This window comes from Schistocerca cancellata, chromosome 5 (genome assembly GCF_023864275.1).
Source record: "Schistocerca cancellata isolate TAMUIC-IGC-003103 chromosome 5, iqSchCanc2.1, whole genome shotgun sequence".
NCBI classification, from domain to species: Eukaryota; Metazoa; Arthropoda; class Insecta; order Orthoptera; family Acrididae; genus Schistocerca; species Schistocerca cancellata.
In genome coordinates, this window is record NC_064630.1 from 1,126,434 (window position 1) to 1,145,776 (window position 19,343).

The 19,343-nt window shown below is 45.8% G+C and overlaps 1 protein-coding gene and 1 non-coding gene across 2 annotated transcripts in view; both read right to left on the reverse strand.

Annotated features, from left to right (window-relative positions):
* The window catches only part of LOC126188108 (cytochrome P450 9e2-like), a 76,933-nt gene that overhangs the window by 56,564 nt on the left and 1,026 nt on the right, over positions 1-19,343 (reverse strand). Inside the window, exon 2 of the mRNA XM_049929574.1 lies at positions 17,616-17,753. Coding sequence (XP_049785531.1) covers positions 17,616-17,753 — 138 coding nt within the window. The remainder of the gene's footprint in view (positions 1-17,615; positions 17,754-19,343) is intronic.
* Positions 14,374-14,448, reverse strand: Trnas-cga (transfer RNA serine (anticodon CGA)). Its single transcript has one exon. It is a non-coding gene; the product is annotated as a tRNA-Ser (tRNA).

Sequence of the window (19,343 nt, forward strand, 5' to 3'; positions counted from 1 at the left end):
CAGACCTCGTTCCACAATGTTATCATGCCCAACATGTTTGATAGTTGGAAGACGTCGCAGATGACCTCCCTCTCAGTGGCTGGCCGAATAGCGTCTTCGGAAAAGTCATCGACAAAAAAGATTTGAAACCTGTCTTCAACAAGCTGCATGTGCGGCAGGTCGATTGATCGCTCAAGACGCTGAAAATGACTTTAGAGAACATCAGCCAGTGCTATGCCTTTGGCACACGGCATATTTGCCCTGCGGTGTACCTAAAGGAGGAAATCGAGGGCGCTACTTGGTGAAGCGACGATCCATCTCCCTAGGCTGGGCATTGGGTTTCATGATGCCGAATATGCCCTCCCACCGCTCGATGCGAAGCTTTATTGGGGCGGCTTTCACTTGTCGATGCAGGAGACTGAACCGACTCTTGGCGGCCAGGTATCTGGCTAGGTGCCTCTTCCGACTGAGCCTGTTACGTTCACGTGTGACTCGTGGTATCTCCGGAAGCAGCAGTCGTGGAGCGCGCCCAGTACAACGTCGAGTCGGTGCTGCTGTCTGCACCGCCACAGAGACCACTTGTTAGAAGAGCGGTGCAGCATCATCGACACTGACTTCGGCGTATAGCTGGGTATCCTCGAGGCGACGTGCAACACTCTGTTGATGTAGGTACCAATCTGGATTTCTCATACTAAAGTCCGCTCATGTTGAAATTGACGCAATTACTAGGCGGAAGGAAACTAGCCGGTGATCGGAGAGTATATATGACGTGCAGAGCAACGAACCACTTTCATCTTTCAGCTATCCCAATCTTGATGACGTCAGGAACATCTATCGAGTTCGGATATACTATCAGCTCTGCTGGTCCACAGACTTCTCTCCGAATTCTTTCCACGGCTCGGAGGACGCATCGGCCTCTGATATTCGCGATGCGCGAGTTCCACGTTCGACTCTTCGCACTAACACCGCCAGTTACAATCAGCTTTATTTGTGACTGCAGCATCGCCGTGGCACCTTCAACGCACTTATGTCCCTTGGTGGCCGATGGACTGCTGTAAAGGTGACAACTCCTTGGAAAATTGCCACCGCCATAGCAGTAGTCTCTATGTTGGTGAGTCCTGGAGTGGGGATTTCGTAACTGTCAGCAGAGGTGTTGATATACAGGGTGGGGCGGTTAAAACTGTTTTGGAACATATATGGGAAACCACTCATCGGACTACAAAAAGGGTTGTAACAACTGTAGTTCATCTAGAGGGGGGATGTCCAATGACACTACACTCTACGCCTCCCCCTTCCTTCCCACCGTACCGCTAGGGGGATGGAAGGGTAATCAACTTTGAACTCTACATTAGGAAGCCCCAATTTTTATTGCGGATTCTGACTATCCGAAAAAATACATAACTTTTGTATTCAACAATTTCATCGTTGCGAGATGTTGGCACTGCATCTCACAAATTTTCATGTTTTACTGAAGCAAATGTTCGAAATGGTGCCCTTTTGCTGCAATACACACTGCAACCCTATTTCTGAAAAACAATTCCTTCGTCTTTAACTGTCTCTTCGCTAACGTTTGCACATTCAGTGATAATTCGCTGCCGCATATTTGCAAGGGTTGTTGGTACGTTCAAGTAACATTTCTCTTTTAGCTTTCTGCGCAGGTAAAAATCGGGAGGTGTCAAACCGGGTGAATGTGCAGGCCGCTCATGGCGACATCCTTGTCCAGTCCATCCACCGGGATACTGTAGATTCAGTACTTTACGTGGTATCCATGAATACTGTGCAGGTCAGCCATTGTGTGAAACCACATATCCGTTCTTGTTTAAAGTGGGACATCTTCCATGTACCATTCACATTAGCGTCTACGAAGTACGGGCCAATTATTCGGCTACCTAACACACCGCACCAAACACTGACACTCCAGGGCCCTTGAAGCTTGACTTGTCTTCACCGGTGGGAATTCTGCACGGTCCAATTATGCATATTATGTTGATTCAGGTGACCACTATTCGTGAATGTTATTTGGTAAGAGAAAATTACCCGTGAATGAAGGTCATAATTGGCTGCTAGTTTCTGTTGTATCCAATTGCAAAAGGCGCGCCGTGTTCGGCTTGATGCAACGACACGTGATAAGGGGAGGCATTTGTGTTCGTGCAGTACGCGCAGAACACTTCGCGAAATTCGCACGATCCGTGCGATTTGCCGCGAACTAACGTCAGGATATCCAGCAGTTACACCTAAAACATCCACTGCGGCATTTTCGTTTTGCAGGCCGTGGTTGGATTCTTCGTGTGGGCTGAACACTTCCAGTTGCAGTAAACAGTTGGATAATTCTGTGAAATGTCGTTGCAGAAGAAACTTCCTTCTCAGAGAACACGTTCGCATACCATCGACGAGCTTCTCCAGCACGCCTATTTGAAGCAAATGATATCTACCCGCTCTCTCCAGACATCAACATCGCTGCATACGTAGCAAGAGATGTTTGCAGTACGAATGTCTGGAGTAAAGTGAATGGCACCCCGCTTCCCGAAGCCGTTCGCGGTACGGTCACAGCCGCGGTCTGGAGAATGGAACTACGTCCGTGCACCTGGAGGTGTCGCACCTGCAGCCAGAGTCTGGCGACGGACTCATATTCGCCGTCCGTCCAGCACATACGCTTGTCTAAATCGTGCACACTATATCGCAGACAATGGGTGACATATAGAACATTCCCATATTACTTTTCAAAGGTTTGTAATCCATTTTGATGTGTGTCGACTCCAGCGCCATACATCATGCAACGACAAAATTGTTCCACACAAAAGTTACGTAATTTTTCCCGGATAATCAGAATCCGCAGTAAAAATTGCAGTTTTTTTTTTTTTATAGAAGCTGTCAAAGTTGACCCGCTCCAATAACGTGAGAGTGAGCCGAGGGGGACGAGTTTAGCGTCATTCGACGCCTGTTTCGAGACGAAAATATTATATTACAATCTTTTTTTCGCCTATTGACCGTGCAAAAGTTGTTAGGTGGCTATAATTTCGCAGCTTACAAGCACTCATCTACATACTTTACCGAGATTTATAATCGGAATTAGGTATCATTTGATAGGTTGTACATCGTATATATGAATATTTAAAGAAGACTGACATTGTCACGTACACCCAGTAAATAGTAGTTACGCTTATTGCATGAACGGTGATGGAGTGCAAAACGGCGTAATGAATGATTGCCTATTCTACATCTACATCTACATCTACATTCATTCTCCGCAAGCCACCTGACGGTGTGTGTCGGAGGGTACCTTGAGTATCTCTATCGGTTCTCCCTTCTATTCCAGTCTCGTATTGTTCGTGGAAAGAAGGGTTGTCGGTACGCTTCTGTGTGGGCTCTAATCTCTCTGATTTTATCCTCATGGTCTCTTCGCGAGGTATACGTAGGAGGGAGCAATATACTGCTTGACTCCTCGGTGAAGGTATGTTCTCGAAACTTCAACAGAAGTCCATACCGAGCTACTGAGCGTCTCTCTTGCAGAGTCTTCTACTGGAGTTTATCTATCATCTGCGTAACGCTTTCGCGATTACTAAATGATCCTGTAACGAAGCGTGCTGCTCTCCGTTGGATCTCTTCTATCAACCCTATCGGGTACGGATCCCACACTGCTGAGCAGTATTCAAACAGTGGGCGAACAAGCGTACTGTAACCAACTTCCTTTGTTTTCGGATTGCATTTCCTTAGGATTCTTCCAATGAATCTCAGTCTGGCATCTGGTTTCCCGATGATCAACTTTATATGATCATTCCATTTTAAATCACTCTTAATGCCTACTCGCAGATAATTTATGGAACTAACTGCTTCCAGTTGCTGACCTGCTATATTGTAGCTAAATGATAAAGGATCTTTCTTTCTATGTGTTCGCAGCACATTACACTTGTCTACATTGAGATTCAATTGCCATTCCCTGCATCATGCGTCAATTCGCTGCAGATCTTCCTGCATTTCAGTACAATTTTCCATTGTTACAACCTCTCGATACACCACAGCATCATCCGCAAAAAGCCTCAGTGAACTTCCGATGTCATCCACAAGGTCATTTATGTATATTGTGAATAGCAACGGTCCTATGACACTGCCCTGCGGCACACCTGAAATCACTCTTACTTCGGAAGACTTCTCTCCATTGAGAATGACATGCTGCGTTGTGTTACCTAGGAACTCTTCAATCCAATCACACAATTGGTCTGATAGTCCATATGCTCTTACTTTGTTCATTAAACGACTGTGGGGAACTGTATCGAACGCCTTCCGGAAGTCAAGAAACACGGCATCTACCTGTGAACCCGTGTCTATGGCCCTCTGAGTCTCGTGGACGAATAGCGCGAGCTGGGTTTCACACGACAGTCTTTTTTGAAACCCATGCTGATTCCTACAGAGTAGATTTCTAGTCTCCAGAAAAGTCATTATACTCGAACATAATACGTGTTCCAAAATTCTACAACTGTTCGACGTTAGAGATATAGGTCTATAGTTCCGCACATCTGTTCGACGTCCCCTCTTGAAAACGGGGATGACCTGTGCCCTTTACCAATCTTTTGGAACGCTACGCTCTTCTAGAGACCTACGGTACACCGCTGCAAGAAGGGGGGCGAGTTCCTTCGCGTACTCTGTGTAAAATCGAACTGGTATCCCAGGTCCAGCGGCCTTTCCTCTTTTGAGCGATTTAAATTGTTTCTCTATCCCTCTGACCTCTATTTCAATATCTACCATTTTGGCATCTGTGCGACAATCTAGAGAAGGAACTACAGTGCAGCCTTCCTCTGTGAAACAGCTTTGGAAAAAGACATTTAGTATTTCGGCTTTTAGTCTGTCATCCTCTGTTTCAGTACCATTTTGGTCACAGAGTGTCTCGACATTGTTCTAGTAGAGGTTAGAATGCCAGTGGAAATGAAACGGCTGTCGTAACTCAAGCCCTGGGTGGAAAAGCCCGCACCGGTGTGTTGGTCCTGCTTCACGGAGGAAGTGCCAAGATGGACGATCGGGGCACCTGACTGCTGAAGCACACACAATACAGCGGCGGCCGACCGGATTTGTACAGAGGCCGGAAGGATAACCGGATAATACTTCGGAAACTCTGAAAATCTTCGATGCAGCAGAGAGGAACGAGGAATCGTCACCTTGGAAATCACGCACTATGTGTTATTTCCGAGGATTTTTTCTCTGAGAAGCGTACCATTGTATGAATATAGGTATTTCCTCGCAAACCTTCCACGCTGCAGGAGAAAAGACTGAATATGGTTCGTCGGCGTTCGGAAGAATCTGTAGAGAGCGAGAATATGCCGTTGTTTCGAGAATATGATTTTCTCTCTATAGTTACGAGGGAAGGGAGCCGAATTTTGCTGGGAAGCCAGTGGTGGAGAGAAGAGGTCTTCTGTTCTGAGCGCCTGAGTGTGACAGTCGCTCAGTATCAACTTTTGTTGGTACAGCCGGACCTGCTGTCTTTGCTCTCAGCAGATTTTGTAGTTAGAACGGTTAGGCACTGTACTGCTGCGAACTTACACGGTTCTGGACTTCGCCTCCGGGTAGGGCGTCGTCGTTGAGTACGCAGCATTCAGTGATTGAGAGAACTTCCTCTGTCTGCACTCACGTAGAGGCGTTATCTGAACTCCGTCCTTGTGGCTGGGAGTTCACGTTTGTCGTCCGTAGAACACAGAGAGGAGAAGACAGTATTAGAGTACATTAGTCAGAGGACCGCCTTCTGCCGTCCTAGAGTTTGAAAGAGTTTATTTTGTGGCTTAAGTTCTTCCATCGTCACAGACGTATACGAGAACCGTCACTCCGACGCACCGGACGCAGTACATACGGTGATATTGCTAATTGCTTCGGCTTGTTAGGGCTGCAGGGCTAAACAGCAGTTATCACGTAAGTTTTATTTCCACTGAGGTTGCACACCACTCTAGATCATCTTCTAGTGTTTGGTATGTAGATGATGTCAGTCATTCCGCGTTATTTACATTCAATCGCGTAGCCATAAAAGGGGGCAGATTTGGGCAAGTGATCACTGATATTAGTTAGGAAATTAATTTGTCTCTCTTTATGTCCATTGGACATTGATCTATAAACATTTGTAATATGTAAAAGAGTTTTAATCTACGATAAATGTACAAGCAGAAACAGTATTTATCATTTTATAGTTATTAGTTCCCTTAATCATTCATTAATGTTTATGTTGTAATTTATATGTAAGGGGAAAGAAGGAGGAGATATCATCATTAAGGGTCCTAAGATCTTCTTTGGCGGGTAGTTAGACATGGCCAAATATTCATTTAGCGTTCAGTATTTTGCGTTGCGGCAACGGCCTTGCCGCAATGGATACACCGGTTCCCGTCAGATTACCGAAGTTAAGCGCTGTTGGGCGTGGCCGGCAGTTGTAAGGGTGACCATCCAGCCGCCATGCGCTGTTGCCATTTTGCGGGGTGCACTCAGCCTCGTGATGCCAATTGAGGAGCTACTCGACCGAATAGTAGCGGCTTCGGTCAAGAATACCATCATAACGGCCGGGAGAGCGGTGTGTTGTAATTTATATGTAAGGGGAAAGAAGGAGGAGATATCATCATTAAGGGTCCTAAGATCTTCTTTGGCGGGTAGTTAGACATGGCCAAATATTCATTTAGCGTTCAGTATTTTGCGTTGCGGCAACGGCCTTGCCGCAATGGATACACCGGTTCCCGTGAGATTACCGAAGTTAAGCGCTGTTGGGCGTGGCCGGCAGTTGTAAGGGTGACCATCCAGCCGCCATGCGCTGTTGCCATTTTGCGGGGTGCACTCAGCCTCGTGATGCCAATTGAGGAGCTACTCGACCGAATAGTAGCGGCTTCGGTCAAGAATACCATCATAACGGCCGGGAGAGCGGTGTGTTGTAATTTATATGTAAGGGGAAAGAAGGAGGAGATATCATCATTAAGGGTCCTAAGATCTTCTTTGGCGGGTAGTTAGACATGGCCAAATATTCATTTAGCGTTCAGTATTTTGCGTTGCGGCAACGGCCTTGCCGCAATGGATACACCGGTTCCCGTGAGATTACCGAAGTTAAGCGCTGTTGGGCGTGGCCGGCAGTTGTAAGGGTGACCATCCAGCCGCCATGCGCTGTTGCCATTTTGCGGGGTGCACTCAGCCTCGTGATGCCAATTGAGGAGCTACTCGACCGAATAGTAGCGGCTTCGGTCAAGAATACCATCATAACGGCCGGGAGAGCGGTGTGTTGTAATTTATATGTAAGGGGAAAGAAGGAGCAGATATCATCATTAAGGGTCCTAAGATCTTCTTTGGCGGGTAGTTAGACATGGCCAAATATTCATTTAGCGTTCAGTATTTTGCGTTGCGGCAACGGCCTTGCCGCAATGGATACACCGGTTCCCGTGAGATTACCGAAGTTAAGCGCTGTTGGGCGTGGCCGGCAGTTGTAAGGGTGACCATCCAGCCGCCATGCGCTGTTGCCATTTTGCGGGGTGCACTCAGCCTCGTGATGCCAATTGAGGAGCTACTCGACCGAATAGTAGCGGCTTCGGTCAAGAATACCATCATAACGGCCGGGAGAGCGGTGTGTTGTAATTTATATGTAAGGGGAAAGAAGGAGGAGATATCATCATTAAGGGTCCTAACATCTTCTTTGGCGGGTAGTTAGACATGGCCAAATATTCATTTAGCGTTCAGTATTTTGCGTTGCGGCAACGGCCTTGCCGCAATGGATACACCGGTTCCCGTGAGATTACCGAAGTTAAGCGCTGTTGGGCGTGGCCGGCAGTTGTAAGGGTGACCATCCAGCCGCCATGCGCTGTTGCCATTTTGCGGGGTGCACTCAGCCTCGTGATGCCAATTGAGGAGCTACTCGACCGAATAGTAGCGGCTTCGGTCAAGAATACCATCATAACGGCCGGGAGAGCGGTGTGTTGTAATTTATATGTAAGGGGAAAGAAGGAGGAGATATCATCATTAAGGGTCCTAAGATCTTCTTTGGCGGGTAGTTAGACATGGCCAAATATTCATTTAGCGTTCAGTATTTTGCGTTGCGGCAACGGCCTTGCCGCAATGGATACACCGGTTCCCGTGAGATTACCGAAGTTAAGCGCTGTTGGGCGTGGCCGGCAGTTGTAAGGGTGACCATCCAGCCGCCATGCGCTGTTGCCATTTTGCGGGGTGCACTCAGCCTCGTGATGCCAATTGAGGAGCTACTCGACCGAATAGTAGCGGCTTCGGTCAAGAATACCATCATAACGGCCGGGAGAGCGGTGTGTTGTAATTTATATGTAAGGGGAAAGAAGGAGGAGATATCATCATTAAGGGTCCTAAGATCTTCTTTGGCGGGTAGTTAGACATGGCCAAATATTCATTTAGCGTTCAGTATTTTGCGTTGCGGCAACGGCCTTGCCGCAATGGATACACCGGTTCCCGTGAGATTACCGAAGTTAAGCGCTGTTGGGCGTGGCCGGCAGTTGTAAGGGTGACCATCCAGCCGCCATGCGCTGTTGCCATTTTGCGGGGTGCACTCAGCCTCGTGATGCCAATTGAGGAGCTACTCGACCGAATAGTAGCGGCTTCGGTCAAGAATACCATCATAACGGCCGGGAGAGCGGTGTGTTGTAATTTATATGTAAGGGGAAAGAAGGAGCAGATATCATCATTAAGGGTCCTAAGATCTTCTTTGGCGGGTAGTTAGACATGGCCAAATATTCATTTAGCGTTCAGTATTTTGCGTTGCGGCAACGGCCTTGCCGCAATGGATACACCGGTTCCCGTGAGATTACCGAAGTTAAGCGCTGTTGGGCGTGGCCGGCAGTTGTAAGGGTGACCATCCAGCCGCCATGCGCTGTTGCCATTTTGCGGGGTGCACTCAGCCTCGTGATGCCAATTGAGGAGCTACTCGACCGAATAGTAGCGGCTTCGGTCAAGAATACCATCATAACGGCCGGGAGAGCGGTGTGTTGTAATTTATATGTAAGGGGAAAGAAGGAGGAGATATCATCATTAAGGGTCCTAACATCTTCTTTGGCGGGTAGTTAGACATGGCCAAATATTCATTTAGCGTTCAGTATTTTGCGTTGCGGCAACGGCCTTGCCGCAATGGATACACCGGTTCCCGTGAGATTACCGAAGTTAAGCGCTGTTGGGCGTGGCCGGCAGTTGTAAGGGTGACCATCCAGCCGCCATGCGCTGTTGCCATTTTGCGGGGTGCACTCAGCCTCGTGATGCCAATTGAGGAGCTACTCGACCGAATAGTAGCGGCTTCGGTCAAGAATACCATCATAACGGCCGGGAGAGCGGTGTGTTGTAATTTATATGTAAGGGGAAAGAAGGAGCAGATATCATCATTAAGGGTCCTAAGATCTTCTTTGGCGGGTAGTTAGACATGGCCAAATATTCATTTAGCGTTCAGTATTTTGCGTTGCGGCAACGGCCTTGCCGCAATGGATACACCGGTTCCCGTGAGATTACCGAAGTTAAGCGCTGTTGGGCGTGGCCGGCAGTTGTAAGGGTGACCATCCAGCCGCCATGCGCTGTTGCCATTTTGCGGGGTGCACTCAGCCTCGTGATGCCAATTGAGGAGCTACTCGACCGAATAGTAGCGGCTTCGGTCAAGAATACCATCATAACGGCCGGGAGAGCGGTGTGTTGTAATTTATATGTAAGGGGAAAGAAGGAGCAGATATCATCATTAAGGGTCCTAAGATCTTCTTTGGCGGGTAGTTAGACATGGCCAAATATTCATTTAGCGTTCAGTATTTTGCGTTGCGGCAACGGCCTTGCCGCAATGGATACACCGGTTCCCGTGAGATTACCGAAGTTAAGCGCTGTTGGGCGTGGCCGGCAGTTGTAAGGGTGACCATCCAGCCGCCATGCGCTGTTGCCATTTTGCGGGGTGCACTCAGCCTCGTGATGCCAATTGAGGAGCTACTCGACCGAATAGTAGCGGCTTCGGTCAAGAATACCATCATAACGGCCGGGAGAGCGGTGTGTTGTAATTTATATGTAAGGGGAAAGAAGGAGGAGATATCATCATTAAGGGTCCTAAGATCTTCTTTGGCGGGTAGTTAGACATGGCCAAATATTCATTTAGCGTTCAGTATTTTGCGTTGCGGCAACGGCCTTGCCGCAATGGATACACCGGTTCCCGTGAGATTACCGAAGTTAAGCGCTGTTGGGCGTGGCCGGCAGTTGTAAGGGTGACCATCCAGCCGCCATGCGCTGTTGCCATTTTGCGGGGTGCACTCAGCCTCGTGATGCCAATTGAGGAGCTACTCGACCGAATAGTAGCGGCTTCGGTCAAGAATACCATCATAACGGCCGGGAGAGCGGTGTGCTCACCCGACGACCCTCCTATCCGCCCCTCCTGAGGATGACACGGCGGTCGGATGGTCGCGGTACGCCACTCATGGCCTGAAGACGGAGTGCATTTTGCGTTGCGCACATTTATTTTACACCCGCCTGGATTAGCATCCTGGAATGTCTACGCTTGTCTCGTCAAGAAATTGCACTAAGTCCGACAGAAATGGTAAAATACCGTTTGCATTCAACGTAGCAGCACTGAGTTCACGGATTTTTCCAGGCCAGTCCATTAACAGACGGTAGTGGCTCTGGGTGGATCGTGATATCACGTATGAAGGCTGCAGCGACTGTGGCAGAGGTGGCGGGCAGAAGCTGCCTCGGTGCCTCGTCGACGCTGGTGACCGTTTCCACCGTTGCGCAGGGTGAGACCGTGATGTCGACCATCTGAGGGGCGAGAGTAGGGCGTGCTGGCTGCAGCTTCGAAGGCACTGGCGCTGGGCGACGGTGCCTCTGCGGCAGCAGGCCCGCAGCTGTGGCTGGGTCCGACCGCCGTGCCGCCACCAACACCAGAGGGCTGTACGGCAGGTGACCCGCGGCGAGGAGTGCCGGCGCGTTGCTGCGCGGGCTGTCGCATAGGAGCAGCACCAGGGACTGCTGAAACGCGTTCCAGTCCACCACAAGCTGTCGCAAGGCCTCCAGTAGCCGTAGGTTTGTCGGCAAGCAGCGAGAGGTGTCGCTGGTGGCGGCTTACATTTTTGTGATACAGACAGCTCGCTGGGTGAGCCTGCCCACAGAGAGCACAGGTATCAGGTTTGTCCCGCGGAATTTCGCGTCTTCTGCTATATTGATTGCCCCCACAGACCTTGGGAGCGGATTACAGTACCTAGATGCTAAAACTGGGTGTGTGGAAGCTAATAAATCTTGGTAGGCTTTTAAAAAACGTAAGCGCGTGACGGTTACACATTAAACATATGTAGTAGTTCGTGGTTGTACCAAGAAGACATCGTCAGAATGGATAATTCAATGTTACATAAACACCGTTAGTAAAGATAAAATAAAATTACTTTAAAATCTGTGAGCAATCCAGCTTCAACTGTGTAATGGGATACAACGTAAGTTGGACATGAAGAAGGTCGGTGTAAGTCATTTTACAGAGAAGCTATACAATCAAACAACAATCTATTTTTCAATGCGAGTTAATCTTTCAGGAAATCTTTAGCGTTAATGTGGGAATGTTTATAAATTTCAATTTCTTCTAAAAGATTAACTTTGCACCGTTTGTCGACCAAATGCAAAATTTCTATATCGAGCAAAGACAGCGGGGAGTAAGTGTGTTTTCACTTTTAAGATGTTCTGCGAAAGCTGACTTGCAAGAAATCTCACCATTTTGTTGAGTAAGTGCTCGCGAAAACGAAGTTTAAAAGCCCTTCCTACTTGTCCTATGTAAAAGCTTGAGGACACACTGCATTAAATTTCGTATATCTCAGACTTGAAATATTTGTCGGTTGTACGTCTCTCGTTACGCATATACAGGAACTTAGTGATATTATTAGTCGAAAACACCACATTGACGTCACACTTTCTTAACAACTTGGCAATCAGATACAACACGTCCTCCAGCAAAGGAATTGTAAAATATGTTTTCCCAGTGACGCTATCTCTTTACATCACTTCATATCACAAACCTGTACACCAGCATTCCGACAAATGAAACGATTCTCATTATTAGAGAAAACCTAACAAAGTACAAGATATTGACTTCTGACGAAATTAACAATATGATAACATTTTTGGGTATTATTCTCAAGTATAATAATTTCAGCTTCAATGATCTGATATTTCAACAAGATGAAGGCCTGGCTATGGGGAACTGCCTCGCAGGTTTTAAAACTGACGCTTTTAGTAATCATTTCGGGCTAAGCCTTTTCAAATCTCACCCTAGTTTGGCTAGTAATATTTCATTTTACAGACGATATGTGGATGATACCATCACCATATTTAAAGGTAATGTGAATTATTTCATATCTCTTAGTGACTCTCTCAACAGCTACCACCCGGAAACCAAATTTACGTACGAAACAGAAAGTCAGTTCCATGAACTTAGTTTCCTCGACTTGAAATTGCGGCTGGTAGACGGAAAAATTTGTACATTCATAGGAAATCTAATACGACAGATAGCATCATCCATGCTTCTTCCTGTCATTGACCGCGTATTTGAATTCCCTCTTACTCCCTCTGCTGTTGCCACAGAGCTTAACAACCTCGAGTACAGTGATATCAACAACGGGTATCCGGCTGGTCTTGTGCAAATAATTTATAAGGTTAAAACTAGTAATCACACCAATTCTTCTTTACTTAACACAGAAGGTGTTACTGGAAAGAAATATTTTACAGTTCCTTTCCTAGGTGACATGTCGTATCGGATTACCAAGTTGTTAAGGAAGTGTGACCTCAATGGGGCGTTTTCCACTAACAATGTCACTAAGTTCTTGTTTATAAGTATAACGAGAGAACTACGACCGACAAATCTGGGATATACAAAATTCAGTGCAGTTTGTGCTCGAGCTTTTACATAGGGCAAGCATGGAGGGCTTTTAAAATCCGTATTCGCGAGCACTTACTCAACAAAAAAGGTGAGCATTCTTACAAGTTAACTTTCGGAAAACATCTTAAAACTGAAAAACACCCTTTCCCTAATATGGAAATTTTGCTTATAGGCGACAACCGGTGAAAAATAAATCTTTCAGAAGAAATTGAAATTTATAAACATTCCCACCTTAACGCCAGAGATTTGCTGCATGATCATCTCGCATTGAAAAATAGAATGTTTTTGACTGTGTAGCTTTTCTGTTAAATGACTTACACTGACCTCCTTCATGTCCAACTTTTGTTATACCTGATTACACAGTGGAAGCCGGCTTGCTTACAGAGTTTAAAGTAATTTTATTTTATCTTCACTGTCTAATATGTACTAATGGCGTTTATGTAACACAGATTTTTCTGTTCTGACGATGTCTTCTTGGTATAACCAGGAACTAATACTTATTTTTAGTGTGGAACCGTCAGGCGCTTAACTTTTTAAACGCCTACCAAGGTTTATGAACTTCCAGACACCAAGTTTAGCACCTAGCTACGCTACAGGCACGTTTCCACACAGCAGGTAACTTGTAAACGCTTGCTGGGGCCTCCAGCACGCCTCGACTCGGCGGCGCCCACACCCTGCTGTCGACGTCAGGACTGCAGCTCACTTACAGAATTTATTAGAGTTTGCATGTACGATAGCGCTCCCACCATGTAGGTGTCTTCGACGCCGTTGATGTCATGAGTCTGGTGGTTGATTTCTGTCACCCGTACTATGTACGATGTGGAATTTGGTAGTTAATTGTTTGCCATTAATCGCACGTAACATATATCTTTAGCGATGTCACTCTGTTTCTTTGGTCCTGTAGCACAGGCCTGACGTGGCTCTTAAGCTTAACTGTTTTACAGCTGTTTTAACAAACCTGTTTTACTTCTACTGTTCAATCTTTGTACATTGGCTTTTAATATACTAGCTTCATATATGTATTTTTGGCTAATCCTTTGTAGAACACTACCGTCCAATTCTTCTTCTTCTTCTCTCTCTCTCTCTCTCTCTCTCTCTCTCTCTCTCTCTCTCTTTTTAAGTGGGACGATACTCCTGAGGTCATCGGTCCCTAGGCTTACACACTACTTAAACTAACGTACGCTAAAGACAACACACACACCTAGGCCCGAGTGAGGACTCGAACCTCCGAGGTGCCATAGACCACGCAGCTACGCCGCGCGGCGTCCAATTCTTATTTTGACGTTGGTTCGCTAATGGTTTGAGCCTATTTTACTTCTGAAGATGACAGTTTAAACTGTCGGAGTCGGTAACGTGAACGAAACAAATGTTTTCTTGTGCAACTGACGACTGATTTTTTATCTTTATTGGAATGAGGGAAGTAAAAGACTGTCTCGATTTGAGAGCTGTGTGTCACGTACAGAACATCAGGAGAAGTAGAAGTAGTTACTTAAATTAATAACAACTGAGTCAAACACTTAACGATATGAAACTTCCTGACAGATTAAAACTGTGTGCCAGGCCGAGACTCGAACTCGGGACCTTTGCCTTTCGCGGGCAAGTGCTCTACCAACTGAGCTACCCAAGCACGACTCACGCCCCGTCCTCACAGCTTTACTTCTGCCAGTACCTCGTCTCCTACCTTCCAAACTTTACAGAAGCTCTCCTGCGGACCTTGCAGAACTAGCACTCCTGAAAGAAAGGATATTGCGGAGACATGGCTTAGCCACAGCCTGGGGGAGCACTTGCCCGCGAAAGGCAAAGCTCCCGAGTTCGAGTCTCGGCCTGGTACACAGTTTTAATCTGTCAGGAAGTTTCATATCAGCGCATACTCCGCTGCAGAGTGAAAATCTCATTCTGGCCACTTAACGATATGCTCTGAGCACTATGGGACTTAACTTCTGACGTCATCAGTCCCCTAGAACTTTGAACTACTTAAACATAACTAACCTAAGGACATCACACACATCCATGCCCGAGGCAGAATTCAAACCTGCGACCGTAACGGTCGCGCGGTTCCAGACTGTAGTGCCTAGAACCGCTCGGGCTTAACGATATGGGAAATCTACTAGCTGAAGGCTGTAAAATGCACACAAACACAAAGTAAAATTTTGTAGACGTATGGGCAGGAGGTCCACAACCAGAATGGATAAGTGTTAAACTTGGACACGATGCTTTGGAAGAGGCGTGCGGCTTTTGCTGTCTCGTATGTAGAGCAAGTAAAGAAGGAAAAAGCAAAGATTGCATAAGACAAAACAGCTTTCTCTAATAAGAAAAAGCTACAATCATACCCAAAATGTAAGACCCGAGACCAGAAAAATTTAACGAAAAGCTGTGTTTTGTTACGGCAGCAACCTCAGGCAGAACCTCGCAGCCAGCCAAGGAGTATGAGGGACATCCACCGACGTAAACCCCCAGCTGTTCACAACAACAGTGGTTGTACAGTAACCTTCAACATGGCGTTTTGTCATCACTGAGTGGTTGGGTTGCTATTAGCTGCAGCACAACGTGGCGTTTCCACAGCCGACTACATGGTGGCTACCTAGTACCTGTCATAACACGTGTAGATGGGGGCAGCATGTATGCTCTCAGGTCAGCGGTTGCACGATTCCAGCAAAGCTAGGCATTCGGCTGGCACATTCTTTACGCCAGTCATCAGTTGAATGTTGGCTGAGCTGCTAGCTTAGCATTTCGGCCGCAGCTCTCGGCCTTCTGTGTGGAAGCACCCAAAAACAAAAGGAGTTCATCGTTGAGTAAGCATTCTTGACTCTGCGTTCGCCAGGGCACTGGTCATCCTATATCACAGCTTCCTGCACATCCAGCTTTGGACTAGAAGCGGTGATCCTGCAACACTGCCGCTCCGCCCACTGTAACGATTTGGAGCACAGCTCTGTGTGGCTGCAAAACATGGACCGTTGAGATGACAGAAATGAAATGATTTGAGGTCTTTGAAATGTGATGTCAGAGGTGCCTGTAGATTGAAGGGTTGGCCGAGTAAGAATGAAGACGTCCTACGAAGAATCGACGAGAAAAAAAGTCTAACAAAGAACGTTATGAAACGAAGAGATACTGGGTGCAAATTACATATCATTGCTGAAAAACAATAATTGAAAATAGGGGAAGAATCACTGCTGTAGCTCTAGATATGAGTATACATGGCGAATCGTCGACGGTAGAAGATACACCAGTTACGCTGAACTGGATAACTGGTAAGCAATAGGAAACGGTTACCACACCAAAGCAATTGTCAGGTTAATGAGCAAACGCCAACAGCGAATTCTGTGCATGGAGAGATGTCCAGTCCAGGAGGTACAGGCCACTGAACCATATTGTACCGATGAACATCGGCTCTCCACTGTCATAGACTTCCTCAATGGACTTAGCGCGTACTACCAACACAACGACTTCTCGACTCTTCTCGTTTCACTTATCATGAAATTAGTGAAATAATGATTACGTTGAACGAGTGAAAGAGAGAGACAACAACATGAACCCTTCTTCAAACTAGCAACACGGATTTCCTTCGGTTACTTTTGCCTGAGGTCCGTGTGCATATCTGTTTGTCTACGAGAAAACATTTAAGTTTTTGGAATAGATGTACACCAGATCATGGGCTATCAGCGACGCACAACAACTTTTTTGTAGCGTCCCCCAGTCCCATCTAAAATTAGCTGAGTATGCCCCTGATATTCTTAGATATATTGATAAATACGTACAATTTTCATTCCGTAGATCAATAGTGATTCTCGAAAACCTATAGTATGTCAGAAAACAAAAATATGACACATATTTTCAATAGAATAGTTGTCTAGGCGAATCCGCGGTAGCGCGTGCAGCTGTTCTTTGTATCTTCTACACGCCTCTCATTAGTCAGTACTGGTTAAGTTTCCCATTCTGACGAACAGACCTCAACTGTTGATCAGACGAGATTTTGGTAGGAGACTTAACTTCACTGATGAAGTACAGTTCACTGCAGTTGTTTCACTGACTCTCTGTGTGATATCTGCTGCCGCAGAACTGCCGGTGATTGATCGGTAGTGCTGTAGTGAAAACAATCGGATCTTTCCCTCTGATTATGGATATTAACCTTTAATGATGCTTACTTATTGTAAATGTATAATAGTTGAACAGAGGTGGTTTACATTATTCATTAACTTCTTGTAGACAACTGTGGTGTTTTGCTGAGAGTGGCCACGATGCAGTAACATTACCAGTTACTTTCAGTTTCACAACCACAATGAATTTTTGATTCTACTCAGGCTATAAACTAGTTGGACTGACCAGATGCACAAATAAATTTTAATTTTTGAGGAATCATAGTTTTAACATTTAACTAGTATCGTTATTTCTTCTTTATGTATTTATTGAATAATAACGGTCGTATCACATAACCAGTTCGTTTCTATTTGAGTTTTTCTTCCAGCACAAAATCTGTGACCATATCCAAATACTGACTGACGATTATGTTGACGTGGTACCGGCTTATGCGCAAAACATTAACTCAGTTGCCTATTAGTGGTTTAGATCTAATTCAAATAACCTCTACACAAAAGCAAGTTTCATTACATTTCCATTACCCATTTTGGGAGAATAACATTCCTTTATTGTCATTAGCTTCCTTTCTCTCAGAATTAGTATCAGTAGCAACAGAAAACACAAATGTTGCCAAAACACGAACAGGGCTTATGGTGGTTGAAGATGGCAGAAATTATAGAGATAAATTTGACAAAATGTGGATGCTGCTACAGGTACTCACCATCGACCTTGGCACATTCCTTTGTTATGTATTCGACCACCTGCTGGCCTATCTCTGCTATCAGCAGGAACATGTTTCTCATTTTCTTCGACGTGAATGCAGGACTTAGCGTCGCCCGCATGTCGTGCCATTCTTTTCCTGCAAGAATAAAACAGTGTGAACAATGTGCCCTTCCTGTCAAGCACCCCTCACTGCTTTATAAATCTGTGTACCCAATCTATTTGTTTGTTTAGTATGATTTATTAGTTCGTGTTATAAGTATGAATGCGAAAAAGTATACTTTACTCGTATCGGACAACTATGTTCTTAAGGAAGGGAAAAGTGTGATTTTTAATTAGAAATTCAAGACCACGGACATTTTGTTCATGAGATAACTGGTATGTTCGGGAATTTAGTGTTTAGCCCCAAAATAAAGGAGATCGGCTGGCTCTGAATAGTATATGGCTATAAAATTCGTATTTCTGACATCCTTATACTGATGCGAACGTAGACTAAGTAGGTCATCCAAATTTAGGAACACTAAAAAAAAAAAAAAAAATCAGCTCGGAGTTTTTCGACCAACCAGTTGTCACCGACAACGCTGTATCTTGCGTCTCTAAAAATATAAAAAAATTAGTTGTGCTGTTCTCCACGCAACTTAGCTACAAGAATGCTGTTAGAAAGCGAATCTGTGCTATGTTGTGCTATCGTTTCGACTTCATTATTTTCTCATATTCTTCAGTCAAAGTTACTTGATTAATTTCCTCTTAGCCAGTTATAATATTTGTGATTAAAGTATACACTCGTATTTGTGGAAAAAGTTACTTATACGTAAAAACTAAACTGCCTCAAACTAGGCGATACGCAACATTAAATTTACATTTACATCCACGTAGATACTCCGCAGGCCACCGTACGGTGCATGGCAGAGGGTAGCCGGGTCATTATCTTTCTTGTTCCACTTGCAAATAGAACAAGGGGAAAGCGACTGTCTGTACGCCTCCATATGAGCCGTAATTTCTCGCATCTTAGCTTCTTGATCCTTACGCGCAATGTACGTTGGCGGCAGCAGAATCCTTCCGCAGTAAGCTTCAAATGCCGGTTCTGTAAATTTCTGCAACTGTATATCTTGGAGAGAATGTCGACTTCCCTCCAGAGATTCCCATTAGAGTTCTCAGAGCATCTTCGAAACACTTGCTTGTTGTTCGAACCTACGGTAACAAACTTAGCAGCCCGCCTTTGAATTGTTTAGGTGTCTTTCTTTAGTCAGACCTGGTACGGATCCCAAACACTCTAGCAGTACTCAAGAACTGGTCGGACTAGCGTCCTATATGGGGTCTCTTTCACAGATGAACCACTCTTTCCTAAAATTCTCCCAATAAGCCGAAGTCGACCATTCGCCCTCCCTACCACTGTTCCATTTCATATCGCTTTGCAACCTTACGCCCAGATAGTCAAACGACGTAAGTGTGACAAGCAGGCCACTACTAATGCATTATGGATTTGTTTTTCTGTTCATCGGCATTAACTTACGTCTACATTTAGAGGCAGATGGCATTTCACCACACCAACTACAAACTTTGTCTAAGTCGTCTTGTACCCTCGTAGAGCCACTCAACTTCGACGCGTTACCGCACACGACAGCATTATCAGCAAACAACCGCAGATTTCTGCCCACTCTATCCGCTAAATCATTTACATATACAGAGAGGAACAGAGGTCCTGCCACACTCCCCTGGGGCACTCCTG